The 26,287-nt window shown below is 64.3% G+C and overlaps 1 protein-coding gene across 3 annotated transcripts in view; it reads left to right on the forward strand.

Annotated features, from left to right (window-relative positions):
* PRDM16 (PR/SET domain 16) overlaps positions 1-26,287 on the forward strand; it is a 275,982-nt gene that overhangs the window by 131,621 nt on the left and 118,074 nt on the right. For all 3 annotated transcript variants that reach the window (XM_070403930.1, XM_070403931.1, XM_070403932.1), the window contains exon 3: positions 3,789-3,839. In XM_070403930.1, coding sequence (XP_070260031.1) covers positions 3,789-3,839 — 51 coding nt within the window. The remainder of the gene's footprint in view (positions 1-3,788; positions 3,840-26,287) is intronic.

Here is a 26,287-nt window from a genome sequence, read left to right on the forward strand (position 1 = left end):
GGCTGTGTGCATGTGTGGGGCTGTGTGCATGTGTGGGCTGTGTGCACGCGTGGGGCTGTGTGCATGTGTGGGCTGTGTGCATACGTGGGGCTGTGTGCATGTGTGGGCTGTGTGCACGCGTGGGGCTGTGTGCATGTGCATGCGTGGGGTTGTGTGCATGTGTGGGGCTGTGTGCACGCGTGGGGCTGTGTGCATGTGCATGCGTGGGGTTGTGTGCACGTATGGGGCTGTGTGCATGTGTGGGCTGTGTGCACATGTGGGCTGTGGACATGTTTTGTCGAGGCCGAGAGGAGCCTGAAGCCGCTGGAGTTCAGGTCGTCAGCTCCTGAGGCCCATTTGCAGGCGTTGCTCAGGGCGTGACCCCGTCCTCGGAGGGCAGGCCATGTGGGGTCCAGGGCAGCTGCCCACCGGCCCATCCTGTCCCCTCCATTCAGGCGGTGTCTCCAGCAGCCCCTGAGCCCCCATGGCCCCCGGTCCCCCCAGAGTCAGCAGAGTGAGGCTCAGAGACGGCAGGGGGAGGGGCTCTCCATCAGCCCCGGGGACCCGGCCGTCCTCTCCTGACCCCCCGAGGGCCACCCCCCCCAGACAGCACTGACCCCGACCATGGCCAACAGTCAGCCACTCGGAGGCCCTGGTTCCCAGCTCTGGGCATGGGAGTGACGTCAGCGGTGGACAAGGGGGACACAGTTTAGAAAGAGGTCTGGGCTCCAAGACCAAGGGCAAGAGGTCAGTAACTGCGGGCGTTTGGTGATTTCGGGGCCACAGGACAGACTGGGGTGAGGGTGGGGTTCACCCCCTTCTGTCTGGTTTGGAAGCTGAGAGGCCGGCCCGTCGGGCCTCCTCCTGCGGCGATGCTTGCAGATCCTGTAATAACAGGTTCTGGGAGGAGAGAGCCTCTGGGATCCATTTGTGACACGAGCAGAAAGCCCAGCCCGGGCGCGCGCCAGCGCCCAGAACTGTGAGCGCACGGACGGCGGTGTCTGCGCGCGGCGGGCTCTGTGGAGAACAGCGGGTGTTTATTTTTAAGGGTCAGGAAAGACCCAACTGCACTTAGTTCAGTCCTGGCACCAAGACCGCGAGAGAAGCGAAATGCCGGAGGTCAAACCTCTCTCTTTTGGCTAAAATGCTAAATCAAAACACACCTAATACTTGTGCCGGGGCTGGGACGGGGCTGAGAGCAGCCGCAGCCTCTGCCAGCGCCCGCCGGCCGAGGGCTCAGCCGCAGAATAAAGAGGCGTTTCAGCGACGCGCAGCCCTGGGGGGAGGCGGGCTCGCAGGCTCCAGAGGGGCGCGTCCGGCCGTGTCCACCGAGGTCAGCGCTGGGTGAAGAGCAGAGGCAGCGAGCAGCATACCTGCCAAGGCGCCGGGGAAGAGGGAGGCGAGAGAAGCTTCCGGAACAGGGACACGTCAAGGTCACTGTGCAGCTTCCTTTTGGGAGGGCCCTGGGCACGTGGGGCCTCACACCCGCCTCTCCCTGCATCACGAGACTTGGGGGGCTTCCCTGGTCACCTGGTCCTCCCTGTAGAGCTGCTTCAGGCGGACACACTGCCCAGCACCCACGCCCACAGCCCGAGGGAGCCGGGGCCCGGCTCAGAGGAGCAGTGAGGACAGCCCGGGAGCTCCTGGCCCCGCCTGGTCCCCCCTGGCCCTGCCTGGTCCCCCGGTCCATCTGGCCCCACCTGGTCCCCCATGTCCCCTCTGGTCCTGCCTGGTCCCACTTGGTCCCCTTTGTCCCCGCTGGTCCTGCCTGGCCCCCTGGTCCATCTGGCCCAACCTGGTCCCCCATGTCCCCCCATGTACCCCCTGGCTCCCCCTGGTCCTCCAGTTCCTCTGGCCATGCCATAAGCCCTCTTCCCCCAATGCTACGGGCAGGCCGAGGGGACGGACATGACTGGCCTGCAAACCTCAAACCTGCTGTTATCACAACTGCCCTCTCCACGAACAGGCCAGGGGAGGGGCAGGGGAAGGCCACGGCCACTGGAGTCAGCGTGGAGCCCCAGTGGGGCCACGGCAGGAAGCGGGTGCTCCCCTAGAGGGCGGCTCCCCCTCGGGGCCCAGTGAGGCCTGTGCTGGGGACCAGCGGATGGGGGTCTGAGCATGCGGTGCTGACAACCTTCAGGGAGCGATGGGGACATGCAGGGACCATGGCCTGCACGTGGGCTCTGGCCTGGACGCTCCAATGAGCCTTCCTCCCACCGGAAGAGGAGGGGCCTCCTGGCGGGGCCCAACCAGAGCCCAGCGAACCCCGCTCAGCCACTGGGCCATCCAGCTCCCAGCCGGGCTCCAGGGCGGTGCGGGGGGCGAGGGGTGAGGGGCGAGCTGTGAGGGTGAAGAAGGCGGTGCTGGCCAGAGGCTAGGAGCAGGTTCACAGTGTCCCCTGTGTGGGTGGCACTGACTTCTTGGGGACCCAGAGAGACCCCTCTAGCCAGGAGCAGCAGCCGAGGAGCGGCTGGGGGCCGGGGCTGGTGTCAGCCCCGGGGATGTGGAGTGGGAACCAGGCAGACGAAGAAGGAGGGCCGGCCGCCCGCTGCTGACCTCGGCTCCAGCCTCGGGCCCATCTCCATGGCCCGTCCAGGGCCAGCCTGGCAGGGACAGGGCCCTGCGCCCCGGTCTCCGCAGCTGCTCCGGGGACCGTCCGGCCTCCCTCTGCGCTGCCCACCCTCCTCCCTCTTCCCTTTATTCGCTGGAGTCACCTTCCAAACCACAACTTCAGAATCTATTAAAAGAAACATAAACTCCCCAATTGGTTAGAATTCTCAACATTTTACAAATATGACTTCGTGTTATTACAGCTGAGCCCGGGAAAATGCGCCCGTGTTTTGGACCGCAGCTTCCGGTCCTCACACCTGGCCACGTGGGCACTGGCGGGCGCTGGAGGGCCCTGGCGGGCGCTGGCAAGCACTAGAGGGCCCTGGCAGGTGCTGGTGGGTGTTGGCAGGCGCTCTGCTCCGCGCTCGGACCTTGAAAAGGCAGCAGCGTAATTTTCAGGGGAGGGGAAGTGACATCCCTGGATGGACCCCGTTTCTCGCTTGACTTCTCAAACGTCCGTCTCAGTCCCGGTTTGCAGTCCTTGGGAAGCGACGGTCCAGTTTCCGTGCGTCCGGCGGTACTTGGCTCCAGAAGGGAAACCTCACCGTGTCGCTGAGCTGTCTGTGTGCTTAGCCTAGAAAGCGCCTGGGACCGTCCCCGAAACGCTGCCCTCTGGGGTGGAACCTGGTGGTTTTCAGGAGACGCCTGCCAGACGACAGGCGACAGCTGTCCCAGCCCGGCGGACAGCGCCAAGTCCAGGCTGCGAGGAAACCCAGCGTGGCTGGCCTTGCCCCCTCGCCGTCCCAGGCCGGTGTCTGTGTGGCCACAGGACCCGCCTGTCCCCCTCCAGGTGCTCCCGGCGGCACAGTCACCCCCACACGCAGGCCCACGTTGCTGGTGGAGCTCAGAGGGAGCAAGGAGAGTCCATGACACGGCTCCAACACCTCCGTGTCCCCGCTGAGCTGGCTCTAGTAACGCGTGCAGGTCTCCGCCCCGTGTCTCAGGGCCCAGGGTGAGCGACACGGGGTGGCTCCGTCCCTGTGGGACCCACTGCCTTCAGGGAGGTGACGTCCCGGGGGCTCCTTACCGTCTCAACACACTGGGGAGAAGGGAGGAGCCCGCTCTCCACGTTGGGGAGAAGCCGTCGGGCCGCACGCTCGTTATTCCAGAGAACACGCGACCGGCCCTGTGCGATGCGCGGCCGCGGAGCCTGGGAGCCGCACGGCCGGGAACTCACCCCCCTTTCCGTTGTTTTGCAGCAAATGCTGACCGAGGCGGAGGTGTCGCCGCAGGAGGGCTGCGTCCAAAAGGTAGGAGAGCTGCTCCGCCTCCGGGCCTTGTCATGGGCGTCCTGGACGGACGGGCGGCCGCCGGGCTGGCGGCGTGGGCCATCTGCGTGTCATGTCCGTGGGCTGCCCGGGCACAGATGGGCGTGTCCCTGTCATTGGGACGGGCTGCCTTCGTCGTGTTAGCTGAGCTGAGAGCGGGCAGGGCCCCGACCTGCGGGCACGCGGCGGCCAGGCGACGCTGACACTAAGAACACACAGGCATTTCTCACTGTCGCCCCCGGGTTGTCCCCCGAGAGCGAGGGGGAAGGGACCCAGGTGGCTGCGGCCGCCGGCCTGTGCCTCGGGCACGCAGCCTCCCAAAGGCTCCTCGTGGCGGTGAACACGCCGCCCGCCCGTCAGGCGCGAGGAGGTGTCAGCGCGGCCGTCGCCCATGCTCTGTGCGTGACAACGGGCGAATGTGGGACAAGCATGAGCTCTAAGAGGCCGTGAGAGTGAACATGGCGAGGAGAGGACCACACGGGCAGGTCAGCGGCGGAGGGGACCACGCCCTCACATCACCTCCCAAACCCGTGGCCAGCCGGTCATCAGGCAGCTCAGCCTCTAGCCAGTGGGCCATGCCTGGGCACGCACATGCACAACACATGACACACACGCACACACATGCACGGTGCACACGCATGATACACACAGAGGCCACACTCCCCACGGCAGCTGGGCCAGGACCGCGTCTTCAGTAGACGTAAAGGACCTGCTCTCCTTTGGCATCTTTGCGGCGAAGCCCCCAGGCAGAGCGGCGGGCGGCGCGTGCTGCGTGCACCCCGACAGCGGCAGGGGCGCCGCCCGGCCCGGGAGTGATGAGCCAGCACGCTCCGTCTCAGGGTCAGAGTCACGGAGCGTGTGCTCACGTCTGCCAGGCTCAGAGCTGAGCGTTCACGTCCGGCAGGGCCCCTCCCTCCCTCGCTCCCGATATGAAAAGTTCGGCCAAACTGTCCTGGTTCTCTGTGCACCTGGGGGGTGGATGGAGCTGGGACATCCCACAGCGTTCTCCATGGGAGGGGCGCCCTCTGGGCAGACCTACACGTGAGGGGCGGGGCGCCCTCTGGGCACACCTACACGTGAGGGGCGGGGCCGACTATGTATGAGGGGCGGGGCTGACTATGTATGAGGGGCGGGGCCGACTATGTATGAGGGGCGGGGCCGACTGTGTATGAGGGGCGGGGCCGACTATGTGTGAGGGGCGGAGCCGACTATGTATGAGGGGCGGGGCCGACTATGTATGAGGGGCGGGGCCGACTATGTATGAGGGGCGGGGCCGACTATGTATGAGGGGCGGGGCCGACTATGTATGAGGGGCGGGGCCGACTATGTATGAGGGGCGGGGCCGACTGTGTATGAGGGGCGGGGCCGACTATGTATGAGGGGCGGGGCCGACTATGTATGAGGGGCGGGGCCGACTGTGTATGAGGGGCCAGAGGTCAAGTCTAGGGTCCCGGACGGTGAGGGGCAGGTGCTGGACACTGGCCGACAGGACGAGGTCAGCACCTCCTCTGTCCTCCTGCGGCCGCCTCTGTGAGTGGCAGCCCGTCTGGCGCTGGCCGACGTGGTCCGGGGCTTTCCCGAGCGCTGCGCACGGCTGGGGGCCAGGTGCCCACTGGCCAGGCCCTGTTCCAACGTCCCAGCTGCCCGTGGGCTTCCCCTCCACGCAGATGCCGGGAGCCCATCTGAGGGCACAGGGCTCCCTCTCCCCGTAGATTCCGAGCAGACCAGAGCCCACAGCCGCCTGAGCGTCAGGGCGCCGGCGTCGGGCCCCAGAGTGCAGGGCACCGTGGCTGCCAGCTACTTGGGGACAGGCCCCTGGAGGGGGCTTGCCCACCTCCTCCTGCTGCTCTCTCCAGCCCCGCTGTCCCCTGAACCCCGGAATCGCCCCTTCCTCCCCCTAAACTTAGATGTTATTGGCATGTGGGGTGTGACGAGATGGGCGGCCGAGGTCACAGGGTGAGCTGCTGGCAACCTAAGGATGGTGCTTCGCTGGGGGCCCGTTGGGCTGTGGCCCCACTTTTCTGGAGGGAGAGAGGGGGTGGCACTGAGAGAGAGGTGAGTACAGGCAAAGGGGTTTATCCATGGGGCCAGAGACAGACGATGCAGCATTCATTCCGCCTCCTTCCCAAATAGAAGGCTGCGCTGACGAGCAGACGTCACTCACAGCGATGGAGGTGTGCGCGCTGCGACGTCTCTAACTGCACCTGCTGACGGGCTGCTGAGCGCGTGGCGGGTGGACTCCTTGGTGATGGACCTAGGCTCCCACCCGCGGGCTCTGTGGTTTGGGATTCCCGTGTCTGGCAGAGCAGGGCCTCTCCTCCCCGGAAGACGGGGTCTGGGAGTCTTGACAAAAGGATGGGGCAGCCCTGGGGGGCTGGGGGGGTGTGTCCATGGGTTGGCCATTGACCTCTCTGAGCTTCCTCCGGTCCAACTTGAGGAAGGCCGTCTCCCTGCTCTTTCTCGGCGCGGAGAACGGTGACGAACGGCAATGCACTCAAGCAGTGGCAAGTTGCAGGAGCTGCAGAAAATGAGGCCTTTTGTGGGGAAGTCGCTGTAATAAATCCCCAGGTTCAGGGAGCCTGGTGGCTGAAGGGGCTGAGGAACCCATTTGCTCAGTTTACCGGCAAAACAGCCCGGGCCCAGGGCGGGGGGCGGCGTCCACACCCCAGTAGCCCCCAGATTCCAAGGCTGGATGCAGCTGGGTCTGCAGCGCAGGGCGGGGCTCCCGTTGGAGTGACAGACTCAGCAGCTTGTGAGCAGTGCCAGGCTTGGCCCCGCCTCCAGAAGGGCGGAGCCACCTCCTGGCTGACCTGGGCATCCCACCCCTGAGTACCCTCACCCCCCCACCCCATGTCCCTTGCAACCCCCAGCCTCCTCGTCACCCCCCTCATCCCTCTCCATCCCTTGTCTCCCCACTCTTGCATCCTCCTCCGTACCCTCCCCCCCACAGCCCCCTGTCCCCATGTCCCCTCTGCAGCCCCAGCAGCCTGGAGACTCAGACCTGTGCCCACCCCCGTCCCTGTGCCCTCGCTAGGGTGCCAGGCCCTCACGCTTCCCCTAAAGCCGCTTTGGCCGCAGGTCCAGCTGCGCTGCCTTTTCTAGCTTCCAGGCCGGGGCCTCTGGGACTGCCCCCGCCAACGACTCTATTTAGTCTGTTTACTTAGCGGGAAAGCCCGCGGCTCCGGGAGAGCAAACATCTGCGGGAGATAATCTAACCAGTGGTCCATCCATCACTCAGGTCGCCCGCTCCCTGGAGAGCCCGCCGGAGCCGGTAATAAAAAGGCCGGCCGAAGAGGCTTTGGGGACGAATAAAGAGCCGTGTTAAGGGCCCGCTGCAAATGGATGGGAGACATTGTTAAGGCTCAATGGCCGTCTTATCAAAATCCAATAGGATAGACATTTGGCAAAAGGCTTAAATGTATTCTTTACTTTCCGAGGGCTGGGATTTATCCCCGAGCAAGAGTGTAGTCCGCCCGGGGAGATGGTATCAGCGAAAGGAATTTTGATTCAATCTCTTTGGCGATATGAACGGGGGACACGGCCCCGGTCGCCTCCGCTTTGTGCCACTTCGTCTTGTTTGCTGGACCGTCTGGAAAGGAAGGACGGACGTGTTAACACAGAACAGCCCGGAGCAAACACACAAAGGAAAGTGGTCTTTAAAAAAAAATTCTCTCCTTCTTCTCCACCAACACCCCCCTCCCCCCCCCCCAAGAAATAAACCGGGAATTCGCAGGAGCAGGGCTGGGAGGGGAACCGGTGAAGCCGGGGAGGCCGTGGCCGCCCTAGCCAGCGCTCGGGGGAGGCCGGCGAGGCCGGGGCTGGGAAGGAAAGACAAAAATAAATCGAGCTAATGAAGTCCTACCGCGGGAAGAGGGGGCGTGATGGGTCCATAAATCTCTCCTGTTATTACGTGCAAAATGCTACAGGTCATAAAAGTCATCCGATAGCCCCGCCGGCATTGTCCAAACAGGGTGATGGATGGATAATTATGATAATTTGTGAAATGATTATTTGGATGTTAGGACCGCGGCCTGTCCCACTGGGCTCTTGTGTGCGGACGTTTTTCCCGTCGCCTGACCCGGGCCAAACGCCTCCGGTGACGGGCAGCCGGAAGGTCTCCCGTGTCCCTCCGTGGGGGCGTGGGGGGGGGCGGCTGATGAAGGGTGCACGGGAGCCGGGAAGGGGAGCCGAGCTGTGGGAGCCCCGGACGGAGGCCGTGGAGACAGGCAGGCACCTGTGAAATGTCTTTGTCCGGCAGGTCCCAGCAAAGGCCACACACCGAGGGCTGAGCCTTCTGCGCCTGCCTGGGTGCTCTGCGGCCTGCCTGGGTGCTCTGCGGGGTGGTCTTGGCTCCCTGGCTGTTTAGGCTCCGCTCTGCACAGCACCGCATAGCCAAGCATTTGTGTGCGTCGCCGCGTTATGCAGTTTATTTCTTTTGCATTGTTTTCCCCGAGGAAGCAGAGCTATTTTCCAGGTGGCTGGAGGGGGAGGGAGGAGGGGGAGGGAGGTGGCTGGACCGAGAAATGGAGAGACCACAGGCACCGCACCCTCAGAATGCAGCGCCGCGTGCACGCGCCGGGCTGGGCTGTTCTGACGGGGCCTGCAGCGAGCCCGGGCGGCGGCTGCTCTGCGTCGCCTGTGCCGCGGGGTGCGCGTCGGAAACGCCTGCCTCGGCCGGCAGCGCTGTCACTCCCGCGCGCGGGCCACCTACGTGAGCTTTATGACCGAGAAAGCACCCCGAGCCCGGGCCCGGGAACCCCGGGATCGCAATTATGAATTTGCATGCGGGATCGGTTATGTCTTTATGAAATCAAAGTGTGTTTAGCTGCCACGGAGACAGCCCCGAGTTGGTTTTGATAATCTGGGGCTGAATAGGCCGGCCTCGTCGCAGTAAGCCCGGGACAAAAGGCTGGACAGTGGCTGAAAGCCCTTTGTTCGGGGGCTGCTGATAAAAGAGCCGGGAGTCCATTAATTCAGTGCATGAACATATAGGAAAGTCAGTCCCCTCTTGAGAACAATAATGTTGAGGTCAGCTTCGGTTGCCATGGAAACTAAGTACTCCTAAGAAGTTTGCATCCTTGATTTTGCTGAATCAAAGGCTGCAAAGCTGAGAGGTGTAATGGGGCCAAGGCGCAGAAAGTCGGGAAGCGCGCCGCCGCCTCCGCCCGCCCCGGCCCTTCCCGCCACCCCGGAGGCAGGACTTCGGTGGCTCCAGCGGCTGAGACAGAAAATCGGGCCCCTGGGCGGACTCTGACCTGCGCCCCCTCCGAGCACCTGAACTTGCCCGGGCGGCGCGGGGCCCTCCCTGAGCAGATAAGGGTGATTAATGGGCCCCAAGTGTGGCCGGCAGTTCCGGCAGCTCCGCGCGGGGTGATGACATTATCAAGGCGGCCTTTTGCGTGTTGCCCCCACCCCCACCCCCACAGAAAGGTCCCTGAAAGCAGCTTCACCCGCCAGATTAGGCTGGAGAGCGAGCGGCAGGTGATCCGTTCCCGTCGGTGATTCATTACCTGCTGGGCGGGCCTGCCTGAGGGTGTTCCCCCCCCCCCCACCCCGGGGTGCAGGGCTCAGCGCAGGCGTGGGGTGCAGCCTGAGCACCACACCTGGGGCGCCGAGAGTTTGATTTTCCCCTTTTGGGGACGCGGTGGCCTGAGCTCCCCTGTGAGAGCTTCTGAAAGGCATCGGGCGGCATCAGGCCTGGAGGAGGAGCGTGGAGAGGACCCGGGGGCCCACAGCAGCACCCGGGTGTGAGAACAGGTGCGGGGGGAGGCCTCTCCGTGGGCAGGCCCTTCCCCCACCCGCTGAGACTTTCCGCCCAAACTGAACCTCAGCCGCAGGGAAACCCCATCTCGGAGGACAGACTCGGAACTTGAACGTGGGCGCAAACCCCAAGGTGAACAAAGACCTCACTTCCCCAGAGGCCGGCGGGTCCCTCACCTCCCAGCCCCCAGCACCCTCCCAGTCCGGCTCTGCCCTGCACGGCGCCCTCCGCTGAACGGGACGGCTGCTGGGTTGCTCTTCTCTGCGGCCAGGGAGCCCCCGCAGCTCCGGCAGCGCGTGGCGGGCATGGAGCTGGGGAGCTGAGAGCGAGCGGCACAGCCTGGGCATTGGGGCGGCGACGTGCTGGCAGGGGGCCGAGGGGGCTGGTGTAGCCCTGGGTGCTCGCCCGCCTGCGAGGGTGTCGGATCTCCTTGCGGACACCTGTCTGCTCGTGGTGCCGTGGCACCTGCCGTTGGTCAGAGTTCACGGCGCAGGTGCCCGCCCGGGCCCGCCTGGATGGCAGGAGGGAGCTGGGCAGGACGCCTCTCCCAGGCAGCAGCTAAGGACCCAGATTTATTATCTGATCACCGCCTACAGGAGCCAGATGGTGGTGTCAATAAACTCCGCCATCTTCGGGGGCGGGGGGCCGGGGGGGGGCAAAGTGAGTTAATTAAATTGCGCCGCACTCTTAGGAGGGAAAATACATCAGCCCTGGGCTCGGCCCTGTCTCCTGCGTTAGACGCAGACTCGCACCTCGGCTAAAGGGGCGGCTGGCCGTGGGGCCTCCCCCTCCAGTGCAGCCCCTCCCCCGGGAGCAAACCCGCATCTCGCCAGCGTGGTCATGGCCGTTCCACTTCTGGATCGACACGTCTGTGTTGGCAGCGGGTCCGTCTCCGGGAAAAGACGGCAGCGTGAGCGGTGCTGCTCCGCTTCTCTCTCGGCGGCGGGTGCAGGAAGCATCGGCTCTGGAGGCCGCCTTGTGCCTCGGGCGGTGTTTCCCCAAAGGTGTTGGGGGGCCAGGCTGTGCCGCTGCCCCCCACTGGCAGCCCCGGGCTGGCTTCCCGGCAGGCGCTGGGCAGGCCCTGCCCTGAGACAGGAGCGGAGCCTGGGTCCCTCCTCTCGGCCCCGGGCCCCACTGGAGCTGGGACCCTCCCTCCTGTTCCTGGGGTGCGGGGCCTCATCCTCCCAGCGGGGCCACCTCTGGGCCTCGGAGGCCTCAGCGCCCTCGGGGAAGGCAGGTCCTCCCTGTCCCATCCAATGGCCACTGCTGCCTCCTGTGGACAGGCACCGCCCGGCTCGGGAGCGGCCCTGCCCCTGCACCCAGCTTCTCTCCCCGCTGCTCTGAGGTGCGGCCTGGCTTCCTGCCACAGAGACTGATGTCGCAGGGATGGGGGGGGAGGGTGCCGGGGTCCCGGTGGGGCCTCTGGCCTCGGGCCTCAACCCTCCGCAGCTCCTGGGCCTCCCGTGGCTGCTGGGCTGACCATGCACTTGGCCGTGTGCTCAGGTGCAGAGCCCAGGGGAGGAGGAGAGCGGCAGGTGAGGGTTCCTGGGGAAGGGACCCCCCCCCCGCCCGCCCCCAGGGAGGCCAGGCGCCCCCACAGAGCCCTGCAGGCCGGGCACCAGAGACCCCCCACTGAAGCCATCTCCCATCATTGCTGGCCCGGCCCTGGGACTAGGAGCACGGATTCATGTCCCCTACCCCACAGACAGGCGCCATCACCCACGTCCCTGCCCGGGAAACAGATACAGAGTGCGAGTCACTCACCAAGGCCACACCTTTCCGTGGAGCATCTCCTAAGTATCGTGTGACACGTGTGCCTCCAGGGCTGCACTCCAGGCATAAACTCAGAGCCAACCTGGACCCTCTGGGAGCTCAGGGCAGAGTGGCACTGAGCTGTGGGTACAGGACAGAGAAAGGAAGCCTGGATTGGGCTGGAGTAACTGGACGTAAGTGTATCAGTCAGCTATCACCACAATAATGCCGCGTAACAAACCACCCCAAACTCTGACACACTCATTGATTCTCTTGTGGGCAGGTCGGCTGACCTGAGCCGGGCTCAGCTGGGTCTAGTGCCAAGCTGATGTCCAGTTTCCTCTGAATGCCTCACCCTCCTTGAACAGTGGGCCCCTGGGCCGTGCTGTTCTCATGGTGAAGGCTGACAATCATAATCCCTTAGGCCTAGGCCCACATCAGCCGAGGCCAATGTCATGGCCACACGAACAGCACAGGGTGGGATAGTCATCTCTGCCCGCCAGGCGGTGCAGCCCCGGGGCAGAGGGCATGCGGGTGGGGACAGTCCTCGGAGGCAGGCCACCTGGGGAAGCTGGCCCTGGAGCTGACATGTGGCCGGCTCCCAGGTGACGGCGAGAGCAGGTGCAAACACTGAGGCGAGGCGAGGAAGCCATGAACATGGAGACGGAGCGAGTAAAGCAGAAATCAGCCGCTGCCCCCTGCAGCCACGTCGGGGGCACAGCTCCTCGCTGCACCCTGGCCAGGCGTCCCGTGGAGGCACCTCGCCCTGGAGAAGGACCCTCTTCCTCGCAGGGAGGACCTGGTCTCTGGTCCTGAGCTGCCAGGGGACAGCGATGCGGGGCCCGTCCTGGTCCCTGTGTTGGGAGGGATTCCGACCAGCATCTGGATGAGACTGAGGGGCAGGCCAGGCAGGGCCCCCTACGGTTGCCTCTCACCGATGGGCAGTGGGGTTGCCCAAGACAGGGACGAGGGGCCCAGGAAGGGGAGAAGCCAGCCCGCCAGCCCACCCCCCCAGTGCCTGGCAGGGCCCGGGGATGACCCAGCAACAAAGAGAGAGCTTTGCTCTCGGGCCACAGAAACTCCTGGGGAACCTTGAATGCATATTCTTTTTAAAATACATTTTTATTGATTTCAGAGAGGAAGGGAGAGGGAGAGAGAGAGAAACATCACTGATGAGAGAGAACCATCGATCGGCTGCCTCCTGCACGCCCCCCACTGGGGATCGAGCCCGCAACCCGGGCCTGTGCCCTGACCGGGGATCAAACCCTGACCTCCTGGTTCATAGGCCGACGCTCAACCGCTGAGCCCCGCCGGCCGGGCTGCACATTCTTGCGTGAAAGGAGCGAGTCGGAAAGGGCTACAGGCTGTGTGACAAGACAAAACCATACGGACGATAAAAGCGTCAGTGTCGCCAGGAGTTAGGGGGGAGCAGGCTGGGCACGGAGGGTGTGCAGGGCAGCGAGAACACTCTGTGTGACCACGTGAGGGGGTGCATGACACGATGCATTTATCCAAACCCGTGGGAGGCACAGCCCCCGGGCGGACCTTCAGGCAAATTATGGCCTTCGATGATCTGTGTCAGCAACGGCTCATCAGTGTGACGAGTGACCACGCGCATCAAGGTGTTACTAGCAGGGGAACTGGGCAGGGGAGGGGGGCGGGATTGGGAGGAGAAGCTTGGAGGGGAGAAACTGGGGGGGATCAGACGGGGGTACCCAGAAACTCTGTCATTTCCACTCACCTTTCTATAAGCCTGAAGCTACTCAAAAAGATAAAGCTGTTGCTTTTTGTAGAAAGAGGGTTTTCAACAAGACGCACATCACCCACACGTGTCGTACACAAAATATATGCACACGGCTGAGGACACGTGTGCATGCAAAGGCGGGGAGAAGATGTACAAAATAACACTGTCCCATCCCGGCCGGTGCTGCCCAGTGGTTAGAGCATCAGCCCACGTGCTTAAGGGCCTTGGGTCTGATTGCCAGTCAAGGGCACGTACAGGCCCTAACCGGTTTGGCTCAGCGAATAGAGCGTCAGCCTGCGGACTCAAGGGTCCCAGGTTTGATTCCGGTCAAGGGCATGTACCTTGGTTGCGGACACATCCCCAGTGGGGAGTGTGCAGGAGGCAGCTGATCAATGTTTCTCTCTCATCGATGTTTCTAACTCTCTATCCCTCTCCCTTCCTCTCTGTAAAAATCAATAATATATAAATAAAAGGGCACGTACAGGCAGTCCTCGGGTTACGTCGGACTCGACGTATGTCGTTTCGTGGTTACGTCGCCATCTCCCATTTATTTATTAAAAAAAAAAAGTTCCGTCATTTTGATGTGTGTACACCTGTGCTTTGTGTTTTTTATTTATTTACCACAAGTAAAGGTCAGGAATTGTTATCTATCTTTTAAATTGTTTTTCCTGTTTCCCGTCATGACTGCTGTGTGGGTGCTCCACGTGGGTGACGTCGGTGCTTATGCGGGTGGGTTCCGACTGACGGCGAAAATCGCGTTGCGTCACCGTGGGAACGGGTCTCCGACGTCGCCCGAGGACCTGCAGCACCTGGGTTGCAGGTTCCACCCCAGCCCCAGTCGGGACATGCGCGTACAGGAGGCAGCCAATCGACGTGTCTCTCTCACATCCCTGTCTCTCTCCCTCCCTCTCCCTCCCTCCCCTCCACAATCTCTAAAAATCAATGGGAAAAATATCCTTGGGTGACGATTAACAACAGAAAACGCGGTCGCTCTGGTGGTGACTCGGCGATTGTTAAGAGTTGTTGCTGAACGGGCTGCTGGAGTGACTGACGGTTCAGTCGTCAAGCTCGCGCCGCGCCTGGCCTGGCCGGGCGGTGTGCGTGGGAGATGCCTGCGCGTCTCACCAGGCTGAGCCGCCAGTTGCCGTGGGACACCCTCCCGAGCTCTCGGTCCTCCGGTTCAGCAGCCAGAAAGTTCCAGAAGATGGAGGTGATGGCCGTGAGCAGAGCCGCCCTGTGAGCCGCATGGGGCGGACAGGAGGGGTGAGACTTTTGCTCAGCCTCTGGCTTTGCTGGCTGTTTGTCGTTGAGGCCCCACCTCACCCCGACTCACTGACTTAGGGGCTCCCGGTGCTGAGTCCAGCTCTGCACAGTCTCACCCGCCTTCATTCATTCCCTCGCCCACCCGGCACATGGGCACAGAGCACCTACTGTGTGCAGGATGCTGTCCCAGGTGCTGGAGACACCAGGCGGAAGTCCCCCACTCTGTGCTCTCTCGCGGTCCTTGTTCTGAGACACCGTCACCTGTGCCAGGGGCCCCAGCCTCAGTTTTGGGGGTCCCGGTCCCTGGGACGCCCAGCGGCAGCATCCGCACCAGGCACCCCCCTGCGGGTGGCAGGCTCCCGGGGCCTCCGGTGCTGTTTGCTCGGCTCCTTCCCCACAGACACACCGCCCATCTCGCCCTGTGGGTGTGGGTGTGGCCCAGGCCCTACAAGTGGGTGAGTCCGAAGAGATGGTTTTCTGGGAAGGTCCTCCCCTCCCCGATTCTGTGCGGGGGACGGTGTGCGGGGAGCGGACGGACTCGGGCTGGGGAGAGAGGGATTCCCGGTTTAACGGATGCGGTGGGAGCCGCGGTTCCTCCTCCCAGTGATCCGTCCTCCTCTCCGGCGCTAACGGGCCCATCATTCCGCGCGACGCCCCTTCCATCAGCCCGGCCTTCTCGGGGGACGGCTGCTTCTCACCCGGCTAACAAGCCGTCTCTTCGGTGGAGCGCTGATAAATTAAGTCATAAAAGGCGAGACTTATTATTTCGCGGGGAGCCTTGCCTGTTATTTCCGCGCAATGGCCGAGATGCGGGGTATTAGCCGCAGAAATGTGCCCGCTGCCGGGGAAGGAAAATGATCACATAAACGCGGCTGACGTGGCATTTATCACGGATCAGCTGAGCGCGAGGAGAGAGAGTCAGAGACAGGAAGAATCATGGACGCCGTTTCCCCCCTCGCCCGGGGTGGGGGGCCGGACTCCGTGTGCCCGGTGTTCACAGCGGGACGCCCCACGGGCCTCGGCCAGGCCCGCCTTGCTTCTCGCCTCCAAGCCCAGGCTCCGGGTTGCCAAGGCCGTGAAAGGGCACATAATTATCGGAAGAGAACCTGGAGCGTGGGCACCCCAGAGAGCTGCAAAAATAAAGTGAGGAGGAGGCATTTTGAATAGATTTCCTCCCTTTGTATTTCTGCTGTGGACGGGGCGTGCAGAGGCAGTGGGGAGAGGGAGCTGGTGAGGCAGCGCCCACCACCCGTTTGCCCCCGGGAGGCCTGGGGCGGCAGCCACCCTCGGGGCGGGGGCCGGGGACGAGGGGCGTCTCGTCCATTCTGCGGACGGACGTGCCGCCCTCCTGGAGGCAGAACCCGCGGAGGGGAGGCCGAGCCTCTCCCGCTCACACACAGGGAAGGTCAAGGCCGGTGCCGATGCGAAGGAGCCTGGGTGGGACTGAGGCCAGGTGCCAGGTGGGGGACGACAGTGCCGGTGCCAGGCACATGGCTGTCTGTGCACGAAGTCAGGCCACACTGGGGCAGAGGCCACATCTGCACGTTCACGGCCCCGGCCCCAAGCCTGGGGCTCGGACAGGTGGCCTCGCCCGCCTGTGGTTGCTAGGACAGTGAGTGGCAAGCGTGGCCTCTGCAAGACGCCCCCCAACCCAGGCTCAGGCTCGGGTCCAGAGGGACCCACAGGCATCGGCAGGACGGCCAGCAGGCCCTGCCCCCTGGGTCGTCACTGTCCTGGCGTCTGCGTGGGAAGCGTGCGCCGCTGGGACCGGGGGCCTCATGCAGGCCCGAGGGAGCCGCCTTCCTCGGCTGGGCCTGCGCCCCCGCCTCTCTGGTGGGTCTCACTGGTCGTCCGCCCGTTGGTGCAGCACATGCCACTCCTGTGTCCCTCGCTAAACACCCGGACTTCCCTTTCAGAACCCCATTGTGGCCCCAGAGTCACTGAGATACCCCTCAGAGCCCTCGCCCCTCCGGGGGCCCGTTTCCCAGCATGACCCGTCCCTCACCTACTCAGAAGCCCCCTTCCCACGGCGCCTCTCCCCTGCCTGCCCTCCCGGCCCCGAGTCTGCACCGCACCCTCCAGGGAAACCCAGCCGTGGCCACATGGCCCACGTGGGAGCCCGTCCTGTGCAGGCTGACTCTGAGCTCCCAGGCCCAGGTCCCACATGGGTCAGAGGCCACGCGGGGGCTCACTCAGCTCCAACCCCACGGGCTGCACTGCCTCCTCGGCCCGGCTCCAGCAGCCCCCTGAGGCCTGTCCACAGCACTGTCTGTGGTTTCAAGATGCGGTGGAAGCAAACACTTCTCAGAGGCCCAAGACGCTGAGGCCTTCCTTACCCGCTGGCATCTCCATTTCCTCGGCTGTAAAATGGGGGTGATCATAGCTCCTGCCTCAAAGTTGTGGTTGCTGATTGCACGAGCTACTCTCTGTAAAGCGCCTGGCACCTGCTTAGGGCTCAGAGTGAGACTGAGGTGATGGAGGTGATGGTGGTGATGGAGGTGATGGAGGTGATAGAGGTGATGAAGGTGATGGAGGTGATAGAGGTGATGGAGGTGATGGTGGTGATGGTGGTGATGGAGGTGATGGTGGTGATGGTGGTGATGGAGGTGATGGAGGTGATGGAGGTGATAGAGGTGATGGAGGTGATGGAGGTGATGGTGGTGATGGAGGTGATAGAGGTGATGGAGGTGATGGTGGTGATGGAGGTGATGGAGGTGATGGAGGTGATGGAGGTGATGGTGGTGATGGAGGTGATGGAGGTGATGGAGGTGATGGTGGTGATGGAGGTGATGGAAGTGATGGAGGTGATGGAGGTGATGGAGGTGATGGAGGTGATGGAGGTGATGGTGGTGGTGATGGTGATGGAGGTGATGGAGGTGATGGAGGTGATGGAGGTGGTGATAATGATGATGGTGGTGATGGTGATGGTGATGGTGATGGTGGTGATAGTGATGATGGTGATGATGGTGATAGTGGTGATGATGGTGATGGTGGTGATGGAGGTGGTGGTGATGGTGATGGTGATGATAGTGATGATGGTGATGATGGTGATAGTGATGATGGTGATAGTGGTGGTGATGGTGATGGTGCAGATGTTGGCAATAATAGTAATGATGGTGATGAGCCCTTGAGGTCCCGTCCAGACACCACTGCTACAGGGGAGAATCGAAGAGCTCAGGAGGGGACGCCCAGAGGAGCATGAGCCGGAGGAGCGTCAGTCCTGGCTCCGCCATCACCTGGTGCGACCTGGGCAGGTCCCTGAAATTTGGGGAGCCCCGGTTCCTGACTTGGCAGCACAGGGCAGACGTGGGGCCCCACTCACGTTCCTGGGTGGGAGGACCTGGGTTCAAGGCCCAGAGCAGCGCGGGGCGAGCCCCTCACAGACCGAGGCGGCGCTCAGAAAACACAACAGGAAGAGACGGAAAGAAAACTCATCAAGGGGCCCACGCGCTGGCCCTCGGCGGCGACCTCTCACACGGAGGCCAGGCCCTGGGGAGGGAATAAGAAATACAGGACTTCCTGCGAGATAGCGAGCGAATTGTGAGCCGTGAATTACTTTTTTCCTTTGAAACATGATGTAGTCGGGTCAAAATATTTTTGCATTTCAAACACTTGAGTTCCTTTGTCCTCGGCGCTGACATGGCCCGGTTTCCATGCAGCCGCACAATGCGTGGAAACACCTTCTAACCGCCGCCGGCCCTCCGATAAGCTCGCCAGCTCCTAATGCGAGTGTGGAAAGCTGGGCGGTGAGAACGGGCCCTTTGGAGAGCGTGTTTACACAGCAGGAGAGGGCCCCCCCCCCCCCCCGCCCCGCCGGTAAACAGGCTGGAGCGAAGGCTATTGAGCGCCGGGGCGGGCGGGGCAGGCACACAGGACGGCCGCCCACCCACCCACACTCCGCACCCAGCCGGGCCCTCCGGTGGGCCTGCCTGGGCGCCCCGGAGCCAGACGCCCAGGTGACGCGTCTGCCCCTCGAGGGACCCTGGCCTGTGACAGGGCGGCCTGCCTGCCCCGTCCACGAGGCGGGGTCTGGGAGAACCACCTTCTGTCGCGGCCTGTCTGACCTTCCACCCTGACCCCAGCCCAGGGTGTCCCCCGCGGGGCCGGTTTGCTCAGCTGACGGTGGCTCGGAGCCGCGGCCTGCTTGGCCCTCGGTCTAGGGGAGCCCGCCTGGATGCCATGTGGGCCCCGAGGCTGCAGGATGGGGAGGAAGGGACAGGGCCTGAGACCTTCCGTCCCCTTCCCTTTCCCAGCGGCCTCCCAGCGGCCCCGAAGCCGCGAGGAAGGACTGGAACCAAATCTGCTCACGTGTTTGGCGCTTCAAGCACTTGCTGCGAAAGGCTGGCTCTGGGGCCCACACCCCAGGTCAGTGCCCAGCCTGCGGCGGGAAGTGCGGCACAGAGAGGTTAAGGAGCTGCCCGGTGTCACACAGCGTGCGAGGGAGAGTCGGGAGAGAACCCAGGAGTCCGGCCCCGTGACCTCAGCAGCACTGACTCGACGGGCCCGCAGGCCTGCTCCGTGTGCGCTCTGCCGGACGCTGACGACCCCGGGCCCTTCACCTCCCGAAAGTCCTCGCATCACCTGTTAGCGCCCGGATCCAGGGGTCAGCCCCCTCCTGGGAGGCTCAGGAGTCCATCGCCGGCAAAGCCAGCCAGCCAGCCAGGCAAACACACCGAGGAGGGAGCCGGCCCCGCGAGGCCCCGAGGACCCTCTCAGTCAGAGGAAACTCGACCAGGTGCCCCTCCTGCCTGCACCCTGAGTGCTGGCTGCTGCCGGCTGCGCCGCCCCCCAAACTGGACCATGAGGTTGGAGGCCGGCCTGTGTGCGGAGGCCCCGAGGAGGGCGGGAGCCTGGGGGAGCCACAGAGGTGGGTCCCGGGCCCACGGGTGCTCTGGGAGGTAATTCAGGGCACCGGACGTGAGAACGGAGGTGGCGGCAGTAATCATGATGCAGCAGCAGGGACAGGCCACAGGGTGGGCTGGGCTCGGTCCTGCGTCCGCGGCTGCTCGAGGAGTGGTGGGGCCGCGGGGACCCCAGGGCCCCCCTGGAGGTGCTGCGGGGATCTCTCAGGTGTGGGTGACGCCAGGTGTGGGGTGGGCTCTGACCCTCGCCCTCCTGAGACTGAGCCACTGTGCCCCGAGCTGCACTTGGCGGCATCACACGGTCTGTGGCGGGGGGGGGGGAGCGGGGGGGTGCTCCCCAGGCTGGCAGAGGTGGTGCCGGGCCCTGGCTCCTCTGGCCTGGCCTCTGCTGGAGGCCGGGCAGCACCCACTCAGGGTCTTCCGAACCCTGGCCCCCCTCTGCACCGGACGTCCCTGCCGCTCCCACCCCCAGTGTGTCCCCAGGGCCCCGGGAGCACTTGTGTCTGGTTTTCGGTTGCACTGAAGGCCCGGGGATGGGAAGGCCGCTCTGTGGACACAGGGGATTAACAGGACCGTCAGCAGCCCGGTGGCGCCCGAGCTCGGCCTCTCACTCCCCTGGCCTTGCCTGTGGCCTCGCCCCTGGTGTGGGACAGCGAGGTCCCGGCAGGCGTCCTGGGGCGATCCCAAACATGCCGAGAATGCCGCTGTCCTGCTGGCCCCTCCCAGGCCGGTCCAGACAGGTCCACCTGGCGGGGGGGAGGGGGGGCTGCTGCTCCCTGATGCTGGGCCTGCCTGGCCGCCGGCCCTGTCCCCCGGGCCTGAGCCACCTGCCCCGGCTCCCACCAACGAGCCCCCAGAAGTCAGCAGCCATGGTGCAGCCCACAGCAGGTCCCCGTGGCACATCCTTCCTTCGGAGGATCCCACCGTGACCCCCACGGCGCTGTGCTCCGGCTCCCGGGCCCGACACCGGCTCAGGTCCATTTCTCTCGGCCGCAGCAGCCGTCTCGCCGGCGAACTTCGCACTTCACTGTGGAGAGGGCGCCTGGGCAGGACTGATAACCAAGGGGGGCGGGGGGTCTCCTCACGTAGAAGCAGGGAGCAGCCTGCGACCCTTTTGGAAAGTGACCGCTGGCCCGCTGGCAGAGGCTGAGGGCTAGCGACACGCATTCGTTCATCCACTCACTGCTCGTGGGCCGGGCGGGGCCGCCCCTGTCGGACACTGTCCCCGGCGTACGGCTTCCTGCTCCCCCAAAGGGCGGCTGATCCCCCTTGAGGACCAGGGTTCCGGGGCCCAGGAGCTGAGCCGGCCCCCACCGGCCTCACCCCTTCGCTGCCCCAATGCACGTGTGTGCTGAGCACATGCTCCCTGCGGCCTGCGCTGGGCTCTGAGCCGCGGCTGTGCGTGGTCTGGCGCTTCCCGCGGCCCATCCGCTCCCGTCTGTCTCAGTCAGCGCGGGGCTGACCAGAAACGCCAGGGGCGCTGACCTCTCGCCGTCAGAGGCTGGAACTGCGATCGAGGCCCCGCCGAGTCCGTGCCGGTGCGGCCTCTCGTCTTGGTTTGCAGATGGGCGTCTCCTCCCTGTGTCCTCACACATGGCGGGGGGTGTGGGCTGTAGGGGGGCAGAGGGGGAGCAAGCTCTCCTTCTCTCCCTCTAAGGCCCTAATTCCCTTGGAAAGGCCACACCCTCGGGGCGTAATCACATCCCAAAGACCCCACCTCCAAATGCCATTATTGGGGATTCGGGTGCCAACGTGTGGATTCTGGGGACACAAACATTCAGCCCGAAATGCTGTTGACGAGGCAGATAAATGCAAACAGAGCAATAAGTATGTGAGCAGGTTCACGTGACCAGAAGTGGAGCAAGTGGGGGCCGTGACAGGTCCCGGGTGGGGGATTGGAGGAGGTCCCTGAGATCGAGGGGCCCTCAGAACTAGGAGGGCAGAGCTGAGACCATCCAGGGCCCCCGAGTGCAAGGAGAGAGGCTGGGGGGGGGCGGTCCAGGTGGGGGTCTTGGAGACACAGGGTGTCAGGGGAGGGTAGAGAGGCTGGGTAAGGGTGGGAGCAGGGAGATGAGCGAGCGGACCTGTTTGGATATTTTGGAGGGAAATGCATCAGTGTGTGGACCGTGACGAGGGGCCCAGGGCGGCTCCCAGGACAGCGGGCGGCACCGGGTGCAGGGGGAGGCCGGGCATGATGGCGGTGGAACGGGACGTTGGCCGGCAGGTCTTCCATTGCGGTGCCCCTTAGACGAGCGCGTCCGGAGGGCAGTGGCTGCGGAGCGATGAGCCCCGGACCCGGGGAGCAAGCACGGAAGGACGGCAGGAAGCGGAGCAGCTGCGGCCTGCATCCCGCGGAGGGAGGCGGGAGAGGGCCCAGCGTGTGGAGGGCTCAGGGTGACCGGGAAAGAGGACAGAGCGGGCTCGGCATTCTGTGACCACTGGCCTGGGCGAGGGCATTGCTGTGGGCTGGGGCAGAGCTCCACTGGGCTGGCACGCGGGTGTGGGGCACAGCAGGTCTGGGTGGCAGCTGGGCGGGAGCTGGCAGGGGTGCTGGTCCCCAGCGGAGGAAGCATGGGGGCCCCGGTGAGGGCTTGTCCTGCGACGGAGCAGGTTACAGTCCGTGGGGGGAGGCGAGCCGCCTGCCCGGTCTCCCTGTGCCCTGGCCTGTGAGTCAGGGGCGCTGCCTGAGGTTCCTGGGACGGATAGAGGGGTGCAGGGTTGCCATGGAGACGGAGTGAGTGATGGCCAGGGCCCGCTGAGGACTGAGTTCCCGGTTGGGCCGGGACCCTCGCTGCCTGTGGTCCCCACCGGGTCCGGCCTCGTTTCATCGGGCCCATTGTCTCGGCGTGGGCGGCGTGGCCCGTTCGCTGAGTCAGCGGAACTGCGGAGCCGGCGGCACGATGCATGTTTAATAGCCATGTTCTCGCCGCTCAGCGACGGGCCGCGCCTTCAGCTGGTAATGAGAAGTTAATAAAAGTGGGATTTTGTGCAACGCTGGCCCTCTGACATCTTAATCTTTATTAAAGAGACGGAAACTTGCACAGAGCAGGCGGGCCTGCCCGGCACAGCCGGACGCCCGGGCAGCCGGCGGGGTGGCCGAGGACCGCCAGCACCCCTAATCCCCCCGAACAATGTCGCGGGCCCGCACCTCCCGCGTCGCTGCTGCTGACCTCAGCAGCCCTGAGCTAATCCCCCAGGAGCCCCGGGAGGCCAGCGCCGACCTGCCGTGTTCGGGGCGAAGCAGCCGCGTGGCCACCACGCCAGCCGGGCCCCGCGGTGCTGCCTCTGGCTCCACCTCCACTGCCCCTTGGCCTTTTCCGCTGAGTGACGTTCACACACGCGTGCACGGTTAGAAGTGAAGGGTGCAGCGGCCCTGGGTGCATGCGGGGTGGCTCTCGGCACTTTCCTCAGCCCCACGGTGACCCCGGCCCCACCAGCAGTCACTCCCCGCCCCCCACAGCCGAGAATCCACGTGGGTCTGCCGCCGTGGTGTCCTGGGCCTTCCCTGTAAATGGCACCGCAGTCCGTGGCCTTTGTGTCTGAATGTTCACAGAGCACGTCCCTGCGCGTGATGCCTGGAGGCTCAGCCACGCTGTGCTGCGTCCGTGCCCTCTCTTGGCCGAGGGAGACTGCACGGCGTGGACCTGCCGCCCGTGTCGATCCAGCCACGGTGTCGATGGACCCGGGTGGTGCCCGCCGTCGGCTGCCGTGGATGTGCATGGTCACGTGTCCAACTGCATCCTGTTTTCGATTCTCTTGTGCGTGGACCTGGGCGTGGACGTGCCGGGTCCTGAGGTGACTGCATTTAACCTGTCGGGGATGCGCCAGACGGGTTCCCTCCGCGGCCGCCCCGTTTCACGTTGCTTTGACCCGGCTTCTTGCTCAAAAGCAAGAGTGGGCTTCGCAGAGTGACTCCAGGTCGGCCCGCCGGGCCCAGGTGACCTGAGCGCCTCCTTCTGTAGATTGGGGTGCAGGACAGCACCCAACCCCGTCAGTGCGGAGGCCTGGCCCACAGGGAGGGCCCCCCGATCCCCCCCAACCCCCTCCCCCCCCGTTTGCAGGACGAAGGACCTGGAGGCCAACTCTAATCTGAGTCAGAACCTCGGGGTCGCGTCTGGTCCCGCTCAGACCAGAACATGCTCAGCCTGTGCTAAACGCCGACCTTGACCGCAGGCCAGGCCCTCAGTGGACACGCTGTCCTCCCTCGCGAGGCCGGCCGCGGGAGCGCTGGCGGGGGACGAGGGACGGGGTCTCCTTGGCACCGGCTCTGTACGCAGGCCTGGCCGCGGGGGCGCCTTGACACAGGCCTAGTCCCCGAAAGCGAGCTGGCTCAGCCCTGACCTGAGGTCGGCACCCCTGCCAGCCGGGCCCCACCAAGGACCGCATGGGCACACACGTGGGAGCACGTGCCGAGCAGCCCGGGCTCAGCCAGCCGCCCTGCGCACCGCACCCAGCTGACCCCAGGCAGGGCCCTCTGCCTGGCGCCCGTGGGGGACGCGGCTCAGCCACGCGGCCAGTGCACGCGTGCGGGTGCTTGTCACCGGCTAAGCCGCCGAGGGAAGGGGAAGAGGAGAGTCTTTGTCAGGATCCGAGCAATTAGGGTAATTAAACAAGAAAGCTCATTGGGTAAACACGCTCAGGATTGTGACCCCTTAATTGATGGGCCGCGGGGGGAAATTACAGCAGCAACATAATTAACACGCGCATTAGAGGAGCCGTTAGACGGGTGTCAGGGCAGGCCGCGGCCGGGCTGAGCGGGGCAGCCGCGGAGGTGGGGCGCCTGCCCCGGACACGCGGTGCCTGGGGACGGCCCTGCACCTGCCGGCCCATCCGCCGACCCGGCTACGGGGCCAGTCAGAGGGGGCTGCCCCTTCATTCCCACGTCGCTTCAGGAAGAGGAAAGTTCATAGTCCTCTCAGAGACCTCGGCCCCCGCCAGGCGCTACCTTGCTAAGGGCACGGACTGGTGGAGAGAGCCATGGGCCCCCGGAGGGCCCCTCCACCCCCTCGCGTGGGCCTTCCCCTTCATGCCCAAGCCCGAGGGGCCCGAGCCCAGGGCCCCGCCTCCCTCCCATGAGCCAGCAGCTGGTCCCCTCCCCCCCCCCCAGCCTGTCCAGCCCAGCCCGGCTCGGTGTGCACCTCGGGTTCCCGGGGCTCCGCTCTGAGGCCGCTGGTCGGGGGGTTGTCCCCTCCACAGTGAAGCCCACCCGTGTTCCTCCTCCAGGGGCACAGCCCTGAGGCTGCGAGTCTGCCTTCCGGGGCAGAGGGTGCGATTCTCCAGGCCCGTGACCAGGGCCCCCCCGCCAGCACGCTGTCCCGCGCGACCCCGTCTCAGCCAGACCCTGCCAGGCAGGCCGCGCGGGGGCCTCAGCAAAGGGGGTGTCGCCGGCGTGTTTCCCGATGTCCGGGCAGGAGCAGGAGACGCTAGATAAGGGTTTGCGGGGCTTTCAGAGGCTCACGGGAGCAGGGCTGCTGGGCATCTCTGGAATCTTCGGAGCCGCGGAGCAGGAGGCAGAGGGTGGGGCTGGGTGGACAGGCCAGGGGGAGGCGAATGAGCCGCTGGGTGCGCACCCAGCTGCAGGGGCAGGCGAGGCTGGGGGGAGCACCGCCAGGGCAGGGGCGGCCCCTTTGGAAGTCTGGGAGTCGGAACCGAGCGCCCAGGCTCGCCCACATCTCCAAGAGGCAGGAACTGAGGCCTCGGTCCACCCAGCGTGGAGGCATCTCCCTCACCTATGCGGACTTCGCAGCCCCCGCCCGGCCGTGCGTCTCAGAACAGGACCCGTGGTGGCCGCTTGGTCTCGGGGACCGCAGGGTGAAGCACTCCCCACCGACCAAATCCAAGAGTGCAACCCGAACGGAGGCCCCCGGGAGCGGCCCAGTGGGGGTGCAGCCTCGGTCCCACTGCTGACGGGGCGGCCAGGCCAGAGGGCAGGCCTCAGACTCCGTCCTCTGTCCTTTGGGGGACAGGTGGCGAGGGGGTGTCCCCCTTCCATGTCTACTGAGATTCTATCCTTTTTTGTGAAATTGATTGGGGTGACATTGGTCAGCATGAACATACAGATTTCAGGTGTGGGTTCCTATGTTACGAGATCTGCATATTGCACCACCTGCCCACTGTGGTTCTATTCTTAATGCCCTCTGGTCATGTGTGTGAATATGTGGGCGTTCCCATATGACATGTGTGTGTACATCTGCGTGTGCATGTGCATGCATGTGTACACGTATTATGTGCATGCACATGTGAGTGTGGCTGGGCAGGTGTGTGTGTGTGTGTGTGTCTGAGTGGATTTATGTGTGTGTGCACACGTTAGCATGACTGGGCAGGCGTGTTGCCCGTGTGACACATGCTCCTGTGAGGGGGCGTGCGGTGTGGGTCCCGAGCGCAGCCCCCCGCGTGGGCTCAGCGTGCAGAAGTCACAAAGGAGCCGCCCAAAGTGAAACTCACATCGCTCTCCGACGAGTGAATTAGGACCCAATTTTTTAACTAATGGAGCACATTAAATCGAAAAGGGAATCGGGGGGAAAAAAGGCTAATACCAGACACTTTTCAAAGCTTCTTTAATAAAAAGTGTATTTGGGGTTGACCTTAATGGCCGGCCTCGCTTGCCAAAACCCGGCGCCCCGGCAGGTAGCGTCGGTCCCGCGGGCCCGAAGCGGCACCTAAATGAATTAGCAATAACGCGGACTTAGGCCGAGCAGTGGGGCCCCCCATTAATCTCGGGTTAATCACTAAAGAGGTGCCATTCACTCTTCTTAAGAAATCACATTTCTCTCCCCTCGCTGGCGACCGGGCTTCGTGAAGGAACATGTCTCTAATGAATGGTCTCGGCTGGAATTAAAGCCGGGCTATGCAGATTTCGCGAGTGATTGCTGCTGGCATGGGCTCGGAGCGCGGCGGAGGGCGGCGCGCTGAAAGGGCCCAGCGTGCAGTTCATAATATTCTTTGAAACGAAATCGCGCACTTGTGCTTAGTGGCTTTAATCAGCCCTGACTTTTGATAGTCAAACAATAGCTAATTACAGTAACACCTGCCTTCCGGCCCCGCCACG

The sequence above is a fragment of the Myotis yumanensis genome, unplaced genomic scaffold (genome assembly GCF_028538775.1).
Source record: "Myotis yumanensis isolate MYYU_CA2020_CCGP unplaced genomic scaffold, mMyoYum1.0.hap1 SCAF_2, whole genome shotgun sequence".
Classification (NCBI taxonomy): Eukaryota; Metazoa; Chordata; class Mammalia; order Chiroptera; family Vespertilionidae; genus Myotis; species Myotis yumanensis.